At 44.8% G+C, this 19556-nt stretch overlaps 1 protein-coding gene across 4 annotated transcripts; it reads right to left on the bottom strand.

The window, feature by feature from the left end:
* Window positions 1-575: 575 nt before the first annotated feature.
* On the bottom strand, window positions 576-6946 carry LOC127296610 (phototropic-responsive NPH3 family protein NPY4). Of its 4 annotated transcripts, none has more exons than XM_051326769.2 (5): window positions 6732-6946; window positions 5040-5817; window positions 3769-3838; window positions 1625-2782; window positions 576-1367 (listed from the first exon to the last, which is right to left on the bottom strand). In XM_051326769.2, the coding sequence occupies exons 2-5, from the start codon at window positions 5099-5101 to the stop codon at window positions 843-845; spliced, it is 1815 nt and encodes a 604-aa protein (XP_051182729.1). In that variant the 5' UTR covers window positions 5102-5817; window positions 6732-6946; the 3' UTR covers window positions 576-842. The 4 variants fall into 4 exon arrangements, with proteins under 4 accessions (XP_051182729.1, XP_051182730.1, XP_051182731.1 ...); XM_051326770.2 differs by lacking the exon at window positions 6732-6946 and adding an exon at window positions 6511-6679; XM_051326771.2 differs by lacking the exon at window positions 6732-6946 and adding an exon at window positions 6310-6450.
* Window positions 6947-19556: the final 12610 nt, after the last annotated feature.

Consider the following 19556-nt stretch of genomic DNA (forward strand, 5'->3'; position numbering starts at 1 on the left):
ATTGATGGCGCCATAGAAGGCCATCCGTCGACACTTTGGCGCAGCCATGAGTCGAAGCGACGTAGAAGGGGAAGTGGTGCAGGTGTCGAAGCGGTACAGAATCGTAAGCCGGGCAGGTGGGCGAAGCGGCACAGGATTGGAAGCGAAAGAATGCGCTAACCAGCCACCATGCGGGCCCAAGGAGACAGAACACGGACACGCGCAGACGCAATTCGAACCCAAATTTGAGCCACGACAATCCAGTTATTTTGCGTCAGGCCCTTGTCCGCCCATTTTTACATCGCCAATGGAAATGCCCTAACTATGATATTGACTGGGACGTTTTGTAGATGCTAGAGGAACATGATTGGTTTTGTTTGTAGTACACATTCATATTAGGTTTGACAAACCTAAATTGTCTTACTGTCATATTTTGCAGAAGGCTTTCATCTGGTTCAGTTAGATGTCAGTAGCTTACTGCTCAACAAACTGCTCCTTGATTTATTTTTTATAACCTAGACCTATTATTCTTAATTCAGAATCATTCCCAGAACTTCAGGTACAACTTATTAGAGATCTAAATCACGTCGACACAGTGACAAAAACGATTATGGTTCTAACACAGTAGGCCTGTTATAACTACTAGGAGGGAATGGCATAAAACCTCATAGTAGCACCAAAGGCCTCACAGGTTTCATGGCAAGCCCACATGCTAATAAGATCCTCCTAAAAGCAGACCTGACATTATAACATCCCTACAGACTGCTTGTGAAACAGTAGTTCTTGCATCTATGCAACATTCATAAGGAAGAAGAGATAACAGAAGCTAAAACCTAGCACCACTCTTTGGTGAAATGCAGGGACTATGCAGCAGCCGGCTTCGTGCTCCTGGAGGGAGTCCTCTTTGGATGATCCTGGCTCCGCAAGATGGCGCTGTCGGATGAGTCCGAGCTGCTCCGCTCCCCGGTCAGCCCTTTGCTCGACAGCATCTTCCCGAGAACCTTCTTTGGTGTCGCGCCGCCTTTCACCTTGCCATTGGTGGTGCTCTTGCTGCTGCCGTGGCTCTTTTCAGCGCTGTCACATTTGTCTAGCTTTGTAGTCTTCGACAGACTGAGTTCTTCCACCGCTATGACTCCATCCCACTCATCTTCAGTGTTCGTTGTGGCTCCTGACCTTGAGCTTTCGTAGGAGCCGATGCATATGCTGTCAGCTCGGACGGTTGCTGCTGCGGAAGCCCTTGTCTGCTCATGGTATAGAACCTGAACCACAGTTCTCAGAGGCAGACGCTCGTTCTGGACAGCGTGAGCGCATGCATCAGGTGACAACTTCTTGCAGTCCATGAGGCAGCAAAGTTTCTTTTTGTCGCTCTTGCTTAAGCTTGGGTGCTCCTGCTCAAAATTCGAAAGGGATTATGTTATTTATCAAACAATACTAGAACCGTGAGAAATAAGAAATCTATATGACATTTATATATTATAGTTGCTATGACAAACATGAACACGGAAGATTTTCAAAACCAAAACCAGAACAGCAGTTCAAACGCATTGGGATTATATGATGAACGAAGCACAAGAAAGTACTTCAGTGTGCAAAGTACATTCATGTGATGAATTGTGTGACATTTGGTTGCTAGTTATAAGAGTACCTTCAGATACGTGTCAATGGCTCGGTATAGCCCATCATGGAACGGCCTTGAATTGCCTGAAACTGCTTCAGCAAGATGAATGAACTTCAAAACAGGGGTATTTGGGTCCTTTGCAACCTCGGTGAGATATCCATCAACAACTTTTGCTACTGTAATCATAGATGCACTAGGTGCTTGGACATGACCGTTCAATTCAGCATTATGTTTCTGGGCATTTTTGCAGTCTTGCCTGACATACTCTTCAACAATGCTAAGGATCATGTCAATGTCATAAACAGTTGTCTCTCCATCGACTGTAGGAATGAGAAGATCTGACACGGATGCTTCATCCAGTTGTCGCCCAATGCGCTTCACAAGCTCTTTCCTGCACATCTCTCCACACTTAAGCAAATTGGTTGCCCTGAGTAGCTTCAGCAGGAAGCTGCATGAGACTGAGCCTTTCTCTGATGGCAGCAAGCATGTGATGGTAACTAGCATCGCTCGGACCTTTGCATCACCATGTATCATTGAGACCTTACTTAACGACGGGAGCTTCTTGTATGTGTATGCCTTGATTGCCTCACCGATAGCCTCCTTTGGCACCATACCCATTGTCTTGATTGCTGTTATGACTTGCTTGTAGGAATCAATGTCGAGATCTGTGAGATCCTCAACCCACCAATCCTTTGGCACAGACTGCTGCTTCTTGACTCCGTTCCATTGCGAATCGAGGTCATTCTCAGTTGGGAGCTTCTTGCGATTGTACGTATACGACCATTCAACCTTGGAAGTGTCAGCAGAGGCTTTTGAAGCAATGGAGTCAATGCAATGGCTAACCAGCTTGAGATCCTCTGACCATGGTAAATGAGCCTTTGTAGTTCCAAGAACAATAATAGAGTCTTTCCAACTCCTGAATATGCATGAGCTGAGGAAGACATCAATCTTGTAAATTAGATTACCCTTGTCGACGGTTTCATTCATCTCCAAGTACTCCGCAGCACAGCGAGCAGCAATAACATTGTAGGCATTAAGTGTGACAACCATGCCATAGCAAAACTTGGCACATAACTCAAAAGCTTTTGGGCCACCAGGAATGTCATGGATGTGGATATCAATATTTTCATCACCAGTAGTTGGGATCAACTTCTGAAAGCGAGCACACTTGGATAGAAGTGGAAACTGCATGGATGGATCATGTAAGTCAGAAAAAACATAGGTGCACAGTATGGGAGAAAAGATAACAGCACATTTAATACTAAAATAAAATAACATCATAATTGCAATTGAACAATACATTGCGAGAACTCCTAACCATAAACAGAAATATTACTTGAGAGCCGCGGTAGCAAATAAACCAGAACCAGCTACTTAAAGTTGATTCGGGAGATCAAGGACAAGCCAACACTAGATATTATCAAAGGGAAAAAGTATTGTGGTGGAGGCTGGTCCCATACTGAAGCCTCCATTAGTCAAGAAGGGTCCCAATAAACCCTGGTCTAAACCACCTACTGGTTGGATCAAATTGTCAATTGATGGATCGTTCCGTATGGAAGACCGGATGGCTGGTCTGGGCATGGTCCTGCGTGATGAAGAAGGTCTGCCAATATTCTCGGCTTGCCAATTCCTGGAGGATTGCCAATCGCCAATGGAAGCTGAGTTACGCGCGTGTCTTGAAGGTATTGAACTGACTAGGCAGCACTCCCAACTGCCACTCATCATAGAGACGGATTGCTCCCAATTGGTTGTTGCGGTTTCTTCCCCAACCCACGACAGATCACCCTTTCTTCATTGGGTGAATGAGATTAAAAGTTTAGCTAGTATTTTGTGTCAATGTCGTTTTGTAAAGGTGGAACGCATACAGGTTAGGGTTAGTGATTTTCTTGCAAACTTGGCAAGATTACAACGCCAGTCTATGATATGGTTAGGTTCTGGACCTGAAGATGTCCTTCAGTTGCTAGAACTTGATCGCTCTGTAACCCCGCCTGTTTAATAAAGTTCCAGGTTTACCCGCAAAAAAAAATAAACCAGAACACATGATGTGATAAAAAAAAATGCACTTGCTCTAGTTATAAGGGTTTTCATCATCAACACAGGCAAATAAGTTGGTAACCAAACATCAAAAAAATACTAGGCCATGACCTTCTGAAGAGAAGTGACTTGCTTACCTTGTGAAGGTGAAACTTTGTAGTCCCTAGACGAACAGTGATATCGCTCACCAATTCAGAATCCACAATACTGCAAGAACAAATAATTCTAATATGAGAATAACCAAAACAAACAACTAAAAATATTTGATTTCTTGGAAGGAGCACTTGATCCACATTTGTGTTGCAGACTTCTTTTATGCGACAAATGGATGGCATACTTGTCTATTTCATTGAGACCACGTTTTTTTTTTCGATATGGGAGCATAGCTCCGGCCTCTGCATCAATAGATGCACACAGCCATGTCCTTTATTAAAAGAGATGTCCAAATTGAGACCACGTTTAACAAGATGGCCTATCATAAGATGGGAAGTACACAAAATGAAAAATCATGAATATTATTGGATGAAAACTAGCCATCTATACATTTTTGGGAAGGGATATACTCAACATTGCACTGAGAAATAACAGTGTACACTTAGAATATGCTCTAAATGAAGAAAGAATAGCTCAAAAAGGAGAAACTTTAAATGAAGCACCATTGTAATATCACTTTAATGTTAGAGTGTACACATTTAGATGTTAAAGAGTATGGATCTCTTTAGGTGGGCACTTTCAAATCATGCAGTTGTATCTTCACACAGACTCTACAAATCATGAGCGTTCCACTCTAACACAGGCTGAAGTAGACAGCATTGAACTTGGGGTAGGGGTAGTCTAAGATTATATTAAAGGTACTAGTGTGGATCCCACAAACAAACTATGCACATATCATGGATAAGATAGGTTACACTACCCATATGAACATGCAAAAGAAAATAAGTAGTAGTTTGAACCGGCAAGGAGCTTAGAAGCTGGAGAAATATAGAATTATCCAAACTAAACAAGTGACTGAGCTGTTTGCAATTTGTTTTCATTTTATTAGCATTTTATGGTCTCAAAAAAGGGACTAATTCATATGTGCAAAACAGATCTTTCAGAGATGGAGAAATGAAGAAAAGTGACATAAAACCGGTTACTTTTTGGATCATACTCTTACGTAAGAGTAGTTCAAACAGTAAGATGGTAGTATGCAGATCAGAAAGGCAGGAAAAAACAGAAACAATGCACAATAGCAGGGTAAACTTTCAGAGATGGAGAATGAAGAATAAACTGGCATAAATCCGGTTACTGTTTGGATCATGGTCTTGCTTAAAAGTAGGGAGCAGTAAGATGGTGGTATGCAGATCATAAAGGCAGAAAAACAACAACAAGGTAAAGGAACATGCAAGAGAAGAGATGGATGAATCACCTGACTTGGCTCCCATCATCCTGAAAGGTGTCCGGATTGGATCCAAGCTTCATGAACTTCATCCTGAACCAAAGACTTGAAGGACGACCAGCTTAGAGCAGCTTGTCTCACTTCTCACAGAGGCCAATGCGGTCACACAGAGACCAGAGCACCAGTAGAAGAAGAAGAACAGCAACGGGTCCAGAGGGCAAACAGCAAGTACAAGGAACAGAAGCAAGTTGACAGACACCCTCTAGGCAAGGCCGGTGGGCGGTGGCTGCTGCTGGCAACGGCGGAAGGAAGATGGAATATTGCAACGTGCCCTGGCCGGCCCGGGAGAGATCGTTGGTACAACGGAAACAAAACACAAAAGAAATAGGGCAGGGCAGGGGCAGGGGCCGGCCGGTCCTTGAGGCACACTCCACCCCGAGCCTACTTATGCGGGCCGGTGTTTGCCGCTGCCGTAGACGGTGGAGGAGCACAGGCACCTCAGGGGGAGTAAACAATGGAGCTGGGGAAGGGAAGGGACACCCACAAAGCACAAAGCTGACACAGCCCCACCTCCCCCCGATTTGTTAATCCGCCTGCCCTAGCTCCTTGATCTGATGGAGGATTTGTTTATATAACAGGAGGAAGATGGTGGTTTCTTCAGTTCACGCGCGCCGGTCAGGTAAACCGAGAAAGGGAGAAAATCACGCAGGCAGGATCTTGTGTCGAACGCGCGCGGCATCGATCAGCATAAACAAGCAGTCCACATTCCTCCCCCGCGCCGTATCTTATCTTCTCCCCTTGCAAATCTCTGCAGAAACAACGGGAGAAACAGGGTGGGGTTAGTAGTTTTATAAGCTTCGGAGCAGGAGTCGACACCGCGCGCGCGCGCGTGGTTTTCTAATGCAAATGGGGAGGCAATGATGCAGAGACCGGTAAACCACTTGCTCGCTCCGGTCTAGCTTGTGTTTGTGTGGGGAGAGAGAATCTTACCAAGATGCCAAGATCTCGCAGTGTTGTGCTTGGGCGAAGCTTAGAGAGATACTACTATGCAAGAGGGAGGAAGAAACTGATTAAAAAGCCATCAAGCCCACCAACACAAAGTGACAGCGGCCATGAGGGAGCATGTGGAGACCTCTCTTATAGCAACCAGAGGGAAGGCGACGAGACGAAACAGGGGTGCTCTACCTCTACTACCCAACAAAGCGCGCAAGAACAAACCGGCGAGGCAATCAAATTAAGGCGGGCACCAGCCATGACCCGAGAAAGAGGAACAGTGCGGAACAGACCCACCCCCACTCACCCCAAAGAAAATCAAAAACCGCCACCACCAAGAACCGCTCTGGCTCTGCTCTGCTCGGGAAGAAGAGCGAGCGGGTGCGGCCAAGATGCAGCACAACAACAAGTGTGCGCGCGCATGTGCCCGTGTCTTTCTGTCGAGCACCTCGCCCTGCCGCCGTGGTGCGTGTGCGCGTGATGGTGTTGGGAGTGAGAAAAGAGAGACCTTGCTTTGCTCTGCTTGCAGGTGTCCTTCTCCTCCTCCTCCTCCAATGGCAGCACCGAGGAGCGAGTCGGGCCGGCCGGCGTGCCTCCTCAAGTACCCACACGGCCACACCACCACCACTACTCTCTTTCCCCTCACAATGCAGCAGCAGCGCTACTGTGAAACGAAGTGATGCAGCAGCAGCAGCAGCAACAGCAAAAGCGAATGAGGAAGAGGCTCACCGCAAGTGTCCAAGGAAGAGAGAGGCAAGGGAGCAGCGGGTGCTCGGACGGAAAGCTTTCCTGCCGGCCTCGCCTTTGAGGGAGCCGAGCTGATCGATCGATCGATCGCTTTTTGGGGTTTTCTCTGTTGGTTCGTTGCGCCCACACTACAAACTTCACCCAGCTGTGCTGCTTTGAACAGAGGAGGGAGAACAGGGGGAAGGAGTATGTCTAGGATTTCCGAGGGGGAATAGAAAGCTCTCTTGCCCGCGCGTAGTCCTCCGCCTGCTGCAGGGTGGTGCTGGTGATGCTGCTCCTGCGGCCTCGGCGCCTTTTTCGCAACTCTGCTTTTTTTGGCAATACAGTACATACGTATTTATGGTACAGTATGGGCCTTCTTCTTTTACAGCGTAGACTGCGAGCATAGCCCATGCAGAAATTGTAGTATGAGCCATTAATTTTGGATACAGGCTTATACCCTCATAATTATAGGTAAGAGCATCCAACGACTATGCTATGGCAAATATGAACCTCAAATATAAGTATAGGCCAAATGAGGAAATAAATATTAGTGTATTGTCATTTGTAAGATAAGACACCTATTAAATCACATTGGAAAATAGAATAACTTTAATGTTGTGTACTTTTTTTTTTGTAATTTTACTCCAATCTTTTTGGTAGGTTACATTACATGTCAAAGGCAAGGTATCGATTGTAACTAAAAATATCGTATATTCTAGGGAAAATTTGCTATAGGACACCGTTATTTTCTGGCGTTTGCCAAAACACACCGCTCGATTGTGTCTTTGCCAGGTACCATTACAATTTTGTGACACATTTGCCAGAACACACCACCTCGCCAAAAATGAAAAGTTTTGCACTTTTACCTAGAATGACTGGTTTTGAAGATAAAATGCATAACTTTCCGTTTTCGGCCAGGTGGTGTGTTCTGGCAAATGTGCCACAGAATTGTAATGGTACCTGGTAAAAACACAATCAGGTGGTGTGTTTTGGCAAATGTCAGAAAATAACGGTGTCCTGTAGCAAATTTTTCCTATATTCTATGTACAGTGATGATTCTCCGATTGTTTTGAACTAATACACTCATTATGATTAAAAAAGATTATTGCATATCTGAAATGGTTTGGTTCATATCCGATTTTATAGTGAAGATGCATATCAAGTGCGCCACTAAGGTGGAGGCTGTGCTCAGCCATGTGGCGTATGAGGCCATTAGAGCATCTCCAGCCGCGTCCCCCAAAGCGTCCCCCAAAGGGATTTGGGGTGCGCCGGACAAAAAATGCATTCCAGCCGGGTCCCCTAAAGCCCATTTTTATCCGGCGCGCCCCGATACGGTGTCCGGCGCCCCGAGCCCGTCCCCGTCCCACAGGGGACGCACCGGGGACGCCGGACACAACGAAAAGCGAGGCGGGGAGTGGCGGGGCCGACCCGTCAGCGGCACAATTAATTTTAACCTAACCGTCGCCTACCTCGCGACGGAAGTTATTGGCGCGCAGCGACGGTGCAGTTCCCGCAGCGGTGCAGTTCCCGCAGAGGGCGCAGCGACGCGTCCCGTCGCGCCTAGCTCTGTGTGCCGGCGTTAATGAGCGCCACCGCTCATCCGCCTCCCTCCGGCCTATAAAAAGGGGCGCCTCTCATCGTCCCTCTCACACACAAACCCTAGCGCCTCTCTCCCAAACCCTAGCCGCCACCATCTCTCAACAAGACTCGACGCTATGTCTGGTAGAGGCGGAGGCCGACCTCGCGGCCGCGGCCGTGGTCGTGGTCGTGGTCGTGGTCGTGGCCGCGACATAGCTGAACGCTCGCCGTCGCCTCCCACGCCGTCGTCTTCATCGTCGGAGATGGACGTGGAGCCGGACGTGCTGTTCGAGTTCGTCCTCGTCCTCAAGGGTGACCCGCGCGGCATCCAGAGGCTGCCGGACTCCTTCGCTGAGTACGTCGGCGGCGTACGCCCGCGCAAGATGCATCTGCAGGAGGCTTCGTGCGGCTACTACCGGTGGATCGTCGACGCGATCTACGACGCGCGCGACAAGATGTACCTCAACATCGGCTGGGAGAAGTTCGCGCGCCACCACAGCCTCGAAGCCAGCTTCATCCTCCTGTTCTCCTACTTCGGCAACAGGGACATGAGCGTCAAGGTCTTCGACGAGAGGCGCTGCCGTCGGGACTACCACGGCGACAGGGACTCCCACGGCGACAGCACCGACGAGGAGGACGACTGAGTGTTGTTTCTTCGCACCGAATACATGCACGGAGGTTTCTGCCTGTTCGCCTCATCGGTAGAACCAACAAGGGCACCATCCTCCCGCTGGATTTTCCAGTTTAGGTGACTGAGTGTGCCCTCGAGTGTTCTTTCTTAGCAGCGAACACAGAAAACCTCCGATGCACGGCCCAGTTAGGTTTAGTTTATTTGCAATATTTTATATTTGTGTCCACCACGGTTCCAACTATGTATTAGTTTATGGAAACCACGTACCCAATTATGTATTAGTTTGTGGAAATTGAAATAAAAATGCTAAACAAAGTATTTTAAATGTTTGGGGAGGCGTTTGGGGGACGCGGCTGGGGAGCGACGTCCCCCAAAAGCGGCACGAACAAAACACGTCCCCCAAACGCTCAATCCGGCGCGGTTTGGGGATGCTTTGAGGGACGCGGCTGGAGATGCTCTTAGATCATCTCCACGTCTCTCCCGAAAATGTGTCAGGCAACCCCAATACGGTGGTCACTTTGGGGGTGTATGGACACTAGTCCAAACTGATGGTGGCAGTTGCCCCAACCGGCCCCCCTCTTTCATATTTTGCGCCTATTTCAATATGTCCATGTTTCTATCTACATGATTTGCATAATTCTTAACACATGAATTAGTTCAACAATAATTCAAACATAGAGATAATATAGTTCATTCAAAAATTGAAAATATTTTAATAGATAGCTCGTACTGCTAGTCAACATGACACTTAGGTTCCTTTGAGCACTCACAACTGCTCAATTGGATCATCTTGTGCGAGGTGGTATTGGTTGATGGTTGTAGAAGTGTTGTTTTTGTTCTTACGGTCTACATCTAGGTAAATAAACAATAGCAATGATGAATAGTTCTGATTTTATTCGAATGGGGATTTTTTTTTTCCTAGTACATCTTCAATATGTTGTGTGCGTGTGGTGATAATACCAATCTTCCAATCAATAATCCTTTAAAAAAATCAAACTATGTGAAGTTTGATCAAGGTTTTAGAATAAATTATAAACATATGCATTACAAAATCAATAGCGTTAGATACATCATGATGTATATTTAAATCATATATGTAATATTATAGTTTTCAATAGTTTTTTTAAAACATTTGTGAAAGTTTATTTAGCTTGAGTTTACCAAAAGAAAGTCTGATTAATCGGAACGGAGGGAGTAGAAGTACAACGAAGAGACCGTTGTAAATGAATGTACTGAAATAATACTCTTAAATGTTTATGAAAGAAGAGAATATGATGTCTTGAACACGGTTAAAATACCCAGCATGCAGCTTTGGCAGGAATGGATGATGTAATGTATGGCATCGTAGTACGTACTCCATGGCAGATTCACCAAACGGCATGCAGTCATCCATGTACTCCCTCCCACACCTAGGATTCGCATGCACACCCACAGACACGAAACAGGGAGAAAAGCGAACATGTCACTAAAAAATGCAACCCAAAGCTGACGCTTTGTCAAGGTTAATTAATCCGGTCCCGGATCGCACAAAACCAGGGGACGACGTGACTAATCAATCATCCCTTCGATCGCCGCGTGTGCGCATCCGATCGATAAAGCTCGCCCGCCTTTCCGATCCAGCTCGCCTGCATGCACGCGACGCGAGTACCCTGGCCAGGCAAACCTCCATCGTTTTTGATTAATCCAACAAAAAGCCGACGTGGTTTGAGCGTTGCACGCCCGTGCCGCCGGCGCTCTCTTTGCTTTGCTTTGCTTTGGCTTGGACGGCCGCATCGCTTTGGAACGGCCCAATGCCGTGGCCGGCGCGTGCGCGTGCGCCGCGCGACGACGCCGGCGGCGACGCAAAGTTCTGTCACGCGCCGTGCATGCATGCCGTCTATGGTTCGCACACAGGATCTGGTGTTATTTTTTCTTTTGGCAAACACAATACAAGCGCAGAAGTATGTATTGCGCACATAAATCTTCACCAGTTATAAAACTCATTGTTGGAAGTGACAAATTTTCGTTGGAAAGCTTGTAAGCGATGAACTCCGAGTTTAGTTGTCGGTGGTCGTACTTCACATCCTTGCCATAAAACTTCTTGCCTCGCCATATGGGAGTTGCTATATAACTAGTTATGTGCCAAGTGGACCCTCCCTTCAAAGGTTAACAACGCATAACCCATGTACATCCACCCTCTTCACATTTAACCGTGTAGCGCTTCTCGACATTCCAGTGAACCACGGTGTACGGGCGATGATGTTTAACCAAGAATTCCTTCATCCATACCTTAAATTCCAACAAGGAGACACAAAGAGAGAGGGGTGTGGGGCTTCTAGCCTCGAGTTCCTTTGTTCCTTGGAGGGGGAAATGAGAGCCTGCATGGTCGAGGGTCAGGCTATGCTAGGCAAAACCCTAAATGGAAGTGTAGCACCGGTAGGAAGGCCGCTATACTCCATAGGATAGCACATATGGAAGTGGTGCTACATAGTTGGAGGTGGGCCCTTACCTAGCCCCGCCATGCTAGCAGGGAGTGTATGGCACGTTAGAATGGCGCTACCTACATAGTCTACTATAGCGCCATTGACATCAGCGCTACACCCAAAAAGATAAGATCGGTTAAATAGTTTTTATTTTGTGAATTAGTTGCTCATGTCCGTCAGTTTTGTTTATCTTATTGGGTTAGGAGAGTTTACAATTACTCCAAAATAAATAGGGGAGGCTACAGTCCCAAGGTAAAAAAGCTTAAACGAGTACGCATGACCGTCTTGAATGTCCTGTCTCTCTCATCTCTACAGTAACTTGAGAGTCTCCCGTGTGACTCCGGGCCGAACCGAGGCTCCTCCTGCCGGCGCCGTCGATCAGAGATAGCTAAGGGGACGCGCCGGTGCCAGTAGTGTAGATACTAGGTGTAGTTGTTGTCCCGTTGTGGCAACTGAGAGTAGGGTGTGATACGTCCATTTTGCATCACTATTTTATATCATAATTTACTGTTATTCATTGATATATTTCATATTTAGAGATGATACTTATGTTATTTCATCTATTTTGCATGTTTCATGATTATTGGAGAATCGCGCACCGGAGTCAGGATTATGCTGGAAAAAGCACCGTCAGAATGCAGTATTTTGGAAGATCAGCAATTGACGGAAATTACACGGAAAATCTTATTTTTCCAGAAGACAGAGAGAGCCAAAAGGAGGAGCCGAGGAGGGCCACCATGGGCCCCCCCATAGGCCGGCGCGGGCCCAGGCCTGGCCGCGCCGCCTTGTGGGGAGGGGGCCCACAGCCCCCTCTGGCCTCCTCTCCTTCGCGTACTTCTTCGTCCCGAAAACCTATGCTCCAGAGGATAGTCGCGAAGAATCACAGCCGCCTCTGCGGGGCGGAAAACACCAGAGAGAAAAGAGCTCTCCGGCAGGCTGAAATCCTCCGGGGAAATTCCCTCCCGGAGGGGGAAATCGACGCCATCGTCACCGTCATCGAGCTGGACATCATTGGGATCATCATCACCATCATCTCCACCATCATCACCGCCATCTCCACCGCTGCACCTCGTCACCGCAGTAACATCTAGGGTTGAATCTTGATTGTTTGGTAGGGGAAACTCTCCCGGTATTGATTACTCCTTGTTATTGATGCTATTGAGTGAAACCATTGAACCAAGGTTTATGTTCAGATTGTTATTCATCATCATATCACCTCTGATCATGTTCCATATGATGTCTCGTGAGTAGCTCGTTTAGTTCTTGAGGACATGGGTGAAGTCTAAATGTTAGTAGTGAATTATGTTGGGTAATATTCAATGTTATGATATTTAAGTTGTGGTGTTATTCTTCTAGTGGTGTCATGTGAACGTCGACTACATGATACTTCACCTTTATGGGCCTAGGGTGATTGCGCGTAGTTAACACGTCCGTTGGGAACCCCAAGAGGAAGGTATGATGCGCACAGCAGCAAGTTTTCCCTCAGTAAGAAACCAAGGTTATCGAACCAGTAGGAGCCAAGAAGCACGTTGAAGGTTGATGGCGGCGGAGTGTAGTGCGGCGCAACACCAGGGATTCCGGCGCCAACGTGGAACCTGCACAACACAATCACAGTACTTTGCCCCAACGTAACAGTGAGGTTGTCAATCTCACCGGCTTGCTTAAACAAAGGATTAGATGTATAGTGTGGATGATGATGATTGTTTGCAAAGAACAGTAAAGAACAATTGCAGTAGATTGTATTTCAGATGTAAAGAATAGGACCGGGGTCCACAGTTCACTAGTGGTGTCTCTCCCATAAGATAAACAGATGTTGGATGAACAAATTACAGTTGGGCAATTGACAAATAAAGAAGGCATAACAATGCACATACATATATCATGATGAGTACTATGAGATTTAATCAGGGCATTACGACAAAGTACATAGACCGCTATCCAGCATGCATCTATGCCTAAAAAGTCCACCTTCAGGTTATCATCCGAACCCCCTCCAGTATTAAGTTGCAAACAACAGACAATTGCATTAAGTATGGTGCGTAATGTAATCAACACAAATATCCTTAGACAAAGCATCGATGTTTTATCCCTAGTAGCAACAACACATCCACAACCTTAGAACTTTCTGTCACCGTCCCAGATTTAATGGAGGCATGAACCCACTATCGAGCATAAATACTCCCTCTTGGAGTCACAAGTATCAACTTGGCCAGAGCCTCTACTAGCAACGGAGAGCATGCAAGAACATAAATAACATATATGATAGATTGATAATCAACTTGACATAGTATTCAATATTCATCGGATCCCAACAAACACAACATGTAGCATTACAAATAGATGATCTTGATCATGATAGGCAGCTCACAAGATCTAACATGATAGCACAATGAGGAGAAGACAACCATCTAGCTACTGCTATGGACCCATAGTCCAGGGGTGGACTACTCACACATCGATCCGGAGGCGATCATGACGATGAAGAGACCTCCGGGAGATGATTCCCCTCTCCGGCAGGGTGCCGGAGGTGATCTCCTGAATCCCCCGAGATGGGATTGGCGGTGCCGGCGTCTCTGGAAGGTTTTCCGTATCATGGCTCTCGGTACTGGGGTTTTCGCGATGAAGGCTTTAAGTAGGCGGAAGGGCAGGTCAAGGGGCGTCACGAGGGACCCACACAACAGGCCGGCGCGGCCAGGGCTTGGGCCGCGCCGCCCTGTTGTCTGGCCACCTCGTGGCCCCACTTCGTATCCTCTTCGGTCTTCTGGAAGCTTCGTGGAAAAATAGGATCCTGGGCGTTGATTTCGTCCAATTCCGAGAATATTTCCTTACTAGGATTTCTGAAACCAAAAACAGCAGAAAACAGCAACTAGCTCTTCGGCATCTCGTCAATAGGTTAGTGCCGGAAAATGCATAATAATGACATATAATGTGTATAAAACATGTGAGTATCATCATAAAAGTAGCATGGAACATAAGAAATTATAGATACGTTTGGGACGTATCAAGCATCCCCAAGCTTAGTTCCTACTCGCCCTCGAGTAGGTAAACGATAACAAAGATAATTTCTGAAGTGACATGCTATCATAATCTTGATCATACTATTGTAAGCATATGAGATGAATGCAGCGATTCGAAGCAATGATGAAGATAATGAGTAAACAAATGAATCATATAGCAAAGACTTTTCATGAATAATATTTTCAAGACAAGCATCAATAAGACTTGCATAAGAGTTACTCATAAAGCAATAAGTTCAAAGTAAAGGCATTGAAGCAACACAAAGGAAGATATATGTTTCAGCGGTTGCTTTCAACTTCAACATGTATATCTCATGGATAATTGTCAACACAAAGTAATATAACAAGTGCAATAGGTAAACATGTAAGAATCAATGCACACAGTTGACACAAGTGTTTGCTTCTGGGATAGAAAGAATAGGTAAACTGACTCAACAATAAAGTAGAAGAATGGCCCTTCGCAGAGGGAAGCATGGATTACTATATTTGTGCTAGAGCTTTTCATTTTGAAAACAAGAAACAATTTTGTCAACGGTAGTAATAAAGCATATGTGTTATGTATAAGATATCTTATAAGTTGCAAGCCTCATGCATAGTATACCAATAGTGCTCGCACCTTGTCCTAATTAGCTTGGATTAACACGGATTATCATTGCATAGCATATGTTTCAACCAAGTGTCACAAAGGGGTACCTCTATGCCGCCTGTACAAAGGTCTAAGGAGAAAGCTCGCATTGGATTTCTCGCTTTTGATTATTCTCAACTTAGACATCCATACCGGGACAACATAGACAACAGATAATGGACTCCTCTTTAATGCATACGCATTCAACAACAGTTAATATTCTCATAAGAGATTGAGGATTAGTTGTCCAAACTGAAACTTCCACCATGAATCATGGCTTTAGTTAGCGGCCCAATGTTCTTCTCTAACATTATGCATACTCAAACCATTTGATCATGAAAATCGCCCTTACTACAGACAAGACGAACATGCATAGCAACTCACATGATATTCAACAAAGGTAAAATTTGATGGCGTCCCCAGAAACATGGTTACCGCTCAACAAGCAACTTATTAAGAAATAAGACACATAAGTACATATTCTTCACCACAATAGTTTTTAAGGCTATTTGTCCCATGAGCTATATATTGTAAAGGCAAAGAATAGAAATTTAAAGGTAGCACTCAAGTAATGTACTTTGGAATGGCGGAGAAATACCATGTAGTAGGTAGGTATGGTGGACACAAATGGCATAGTAGTTGGCTCAAGGATTTGGATGCATGAGAAGAATTCCTCTCAATACAAGGCTAGGCTAGTAAGATTGTTTGAAGCAAACTCAGGTATAAAAGGTGCAGCAAAACTCACATATGAACATATTGTAGGTATTATAAGACTTTACATTGTCTCCTTGTTGTTCAAACACCTTAACCAGAAAATATCTAGACTCTAGAGATCAATCATGCAAACCAAATTTTAACAAGCTCTATGTAGTTATTCATTAATGAGTACAAGGTACATGATGCAAGAGCTTAAACATGATCTGTATGAGCACAACAATTTCCAAGTATCACATTATTCAAGACATTAAACCATTTACCACATGCGGCATTTTCCATTTCCAACCATATAACAATGAATGAAATAGTCCAACTTTCGCAATGAACATTAAAGATAAAGCTAAGAACACATGTGTTCATACGAAACAGCGGAGCGTGTCTCTCTCCCAAACAAAGAATGCTAGGATCCGATCTTATTCAAACAAAAACAAAAATAAAAACAAAAGCAAACAGACGCTCCAAGTAAAGCACATAAGATGTGACGGAATAAAAATATAGTTTCACTAGAGGTGACCTGATAAGTTGTCGATGAAGAAGGGATGCCTTGGGCATCCCCAAGCTTAGACGCTTGGGTCTTCTTAAAATATGCAGGGATGAACCACGGGGGCATCCCCAAGCTTTGACTTTTCACTCTTCTTGATCATATTGTATCATCCTCCTCTCTTGACCCTTGAAAACTTCCTCCACACCAAACTCAAAACAAACTCATTAGAGGGTTAGTGCATAATCAAAAATTCACATGTTCAGAGGTGACACAATCATTCTTAACACTTCTGGACATTGCACAAAGCTACTGAAAGTTAATGGAACAAAGAAATCCATCACACATAGCAAAAGAGGCAATGCGAAATAAAAGGCAGAATCTGTCAAAACAGAACAGTCCGTAAAGACGATTTTTTTTGAGGCACCAGACTTGCTCAAATGAAAATTCCCAAATTTAATGAAAGTTGCGTACATATCTGAGGATCACGCACGTAAATTGGCAGATTTTTCTGAGTTACCTACAGAGAGGCAGATCGAAATTTGTGACAGCAAGAAATCTGTTTCTGCGCAGTAATCCAAATCTAGTATTGACTTTACTATCAAAGACTTTACTTGGCACAACAATGCAATAAAATAAAGATAAGGAGAGGTTGCTACAGTAGTAACAACTTCCAAGACTCAAATATAAAACAAAAGTGCAGAAGTAAAATAATGGGTTGTCTCCCATAAGCGCTTTTCTTTAACGCCTTTCAGCTAGGCGCAGAAAGTGTGAATCAAGTATTATCAAGAGACGAAGCATCAACATGGGGGTTTGGAGCTTTCTCAACTATGCATTTTATCTTATCTATGTAAGTTCCAGAGGCTCCTTTTTCATTATACTTAGGCTTGCTATCTTCATCAAACAAATTTTCGGGAACAAGCCAACCATAGTTATTTTCTAGAGCTTCATGCATTCCTAGGAGCTTACAAGGTATTGTTGTCTTAATCTCCCCACCATCATTAATATTATTAGTGTACCTTATTCTATCCATGTCCATCTTTTCAAGGGTACTAGCAAAGTCGGTATAAGAGCCAAGCATCTTATATTTAGTAAAGACCTTTCTAGCCTCTCTTGCTACACCACCAAATTCTTTGAGAAGGGTTTCTAAAACAAAATCTTTCTTTTTTCCTTCTTCCATATCACCGAGTGTAAGAAACAAAATCTTTCTTTTCTCCTTCTTCCATATCACCGAGTGTAAGAAACATATGTTGAATTATAGGATTGAGATTAACAAATTTAGTTTCCAACATGTGTACTAAAGAAGCAACAGCAATTTCATAAGTAGGAGCAAGTTCTACCAAGTGTCTATCTTCAAAATCTTCAGCTGTACTAACATGAGTGAAAAAATCTTCTATATTATCTCTCCCAATGATAGACCCACGTCCTACCGGTATATCTTTTAGAGTGTACTTAGGAGGAAACATGATGAAATAAACAAAAAGTAAATAAAGTAAATGCAAGTAACTAATTTTTTGTGTTTTCGATATAGAGAACAAGACAGTAAATAAAGTAAAACTAGCAACTAATTTTTTTGTGTTTTTAATTAAGTGTAGCAAACAAATTAGTAAATAAAATAAAGTAAAGCAAGACAAAAACAAAGTAAAGAGATTGGAAGTGGGAGACTCCCCTTGCAGCGTGTCTTGATCTCCCCGGCAACGGTGCCAGAAAAAGAGCTTGATTGCGCGTAGTTAACACGTCCGTTGGGAACCCCAAGAGGAAGGTATGATGCGCACATCAGCAAGTTTTCCCTCAGTAAGAAACCAAGGTTATCGAACCAGTAGGAGCCAAGAAGCACGTTGAAGGTTGATGGCGGCGGAGTGTAGTGCGGCGCAACACCAGGGATTCCGGCGCCAACGTGGAACCTGCACAACACAATCACAGTACTTTGCCCCAACGTAACAGTGAGGTTGTCAATCTCACCGGCTTGCTGTAAACAAAGGATTAGATGTATAGTGTGGATGATGATTGTTTGCAAAGAACAGTAAAGAACAATTGCAGTAGATTGTATTTCAGATGTAAAGAATAGGACCGGGGTCCACAGTTCACTAGTGGTGTCTCTCCCATAAGATAAACAGATGTTGGGTGAACAAATTACAGTTGGAAAATTGACAAATAAAGAAGGCATAACAATGCACATACATATATCATGATGAGTACTATGAGATTTAATCAGGGTATTACGACAAAGTACATAGACCGCTATCCAGCATGCATCTATGCCTAAAAAGTCCACCTTCAGTTATCATCCGAACCCCCTCCAGTATTAAGTTGCAAACAACAGGCAATTGCATTAAGTATGGTGCGTAATGTAATCAACACAAATATCCTTAGACAAAACATCGATGTTTTATCCCTAGTAGCAACAGCACATCCACAACCTTAGAACTTTCTGTCACTGTCCCAGATTTAATGGAGGCATGAACCCACTATCGAGCATAAATACTCCCTCTTGGAGTCACAAGTATCAACTTGGCCAGAGCCTCTACTAGCAACGGAGAGCATGCAAGAACATAAATAACATATATGATAGATTGATAATCAACTTGACATAGTATTCAATATTCATCGGATCCCAACAAACACAACATGTAGCATTACAAATAGATGATCTTGATCATGATAGGCAGCTCACAAGATCTAACATGATAGCACAATGAGGAGAAGACAACCATCTAGCTACTGCTATGGACCCATAGTCCAGGGGTGGACTACTCACACATCGATCCGGAGGCGATCATGGCGATGAAGAGACCTCCGGGAGATGATTCCCCTCTCCGGTAGGGTGCCGGAGGCGATCTCCTGAATCCCCCGAGATGGGATTGGCGGCGGCGGCGTATCTGGAAGGTTTTCCGTATCGTGTCTCACGGTACTGGGGTTTTCGCGACGAAGGCTTTAAGTAGGCGGAAGGGCAGGTCAAGGGGCGTCACGAGGGACCCACACAACAGGCCGGCGCGGCCAGGGCTTGGGCCGCGCCGCCCTGTTATCTGGCCACCTCGTGGCCCCACTTCGTATCCTCTTCGGTCTTCTGGAAGCTTCGTGGAAAAATAGGACCCTGGGCGTTGATTTCGTCCAATTCCGAGAATATTTCCTTACTAGGATTTCTGAAACCAAAAACAACAGAAAACAAAGAAGCGGCTCTTCGGCATCTCGTCAATAGGTTAGTGCCGGAAAATGCATAATAATAACATATAATGTGTATAAAACATGTGAGTATCATCATAAAAGTAGCATGGAACATAAGAAATTATAGATACGTTTGGGACGTATCATAG

The sequence above is a fragment of the Lolium perenne genome, chromosome 4 (genome assembly GCF_019359855.2).
Source record: "Lolium perenne isolate Kyuss_39 chromosome 4, Kyuss_2.0, whole genome shotgun sequence".
Lineage (NCBI taxonomy): Eukaryota > Viridiplantae > Streptophyta > Magnoliopsida > Poales > Poaceae > Lolium > Lolium perenne.

Bases quoted from the DNA above. Each gene is read 5' to 3' on its own strand.
- LOC127296610 (XM_051326769.2), bottom strand. From the start codon at position 5,101: ATGAAGTTCATGAAGCTTGGATCCAATCCGGACACCTTTCAGGATGAT. The intron at 3,839-5,039 runs GTGATTCATCCA...TTGTTCTTGCAG, and splicing joins GATGATGGGAGCCAAGTCAG to TATTGTGGATTCTGAATTGG. The intron at 2,783-3,768 runs GTAAGCAAGTCA...CCATCCATGCAG, and splicing joins CAAAGTTTCACCTTCACAAG to TTTCCACTTCTATCCAAGTG.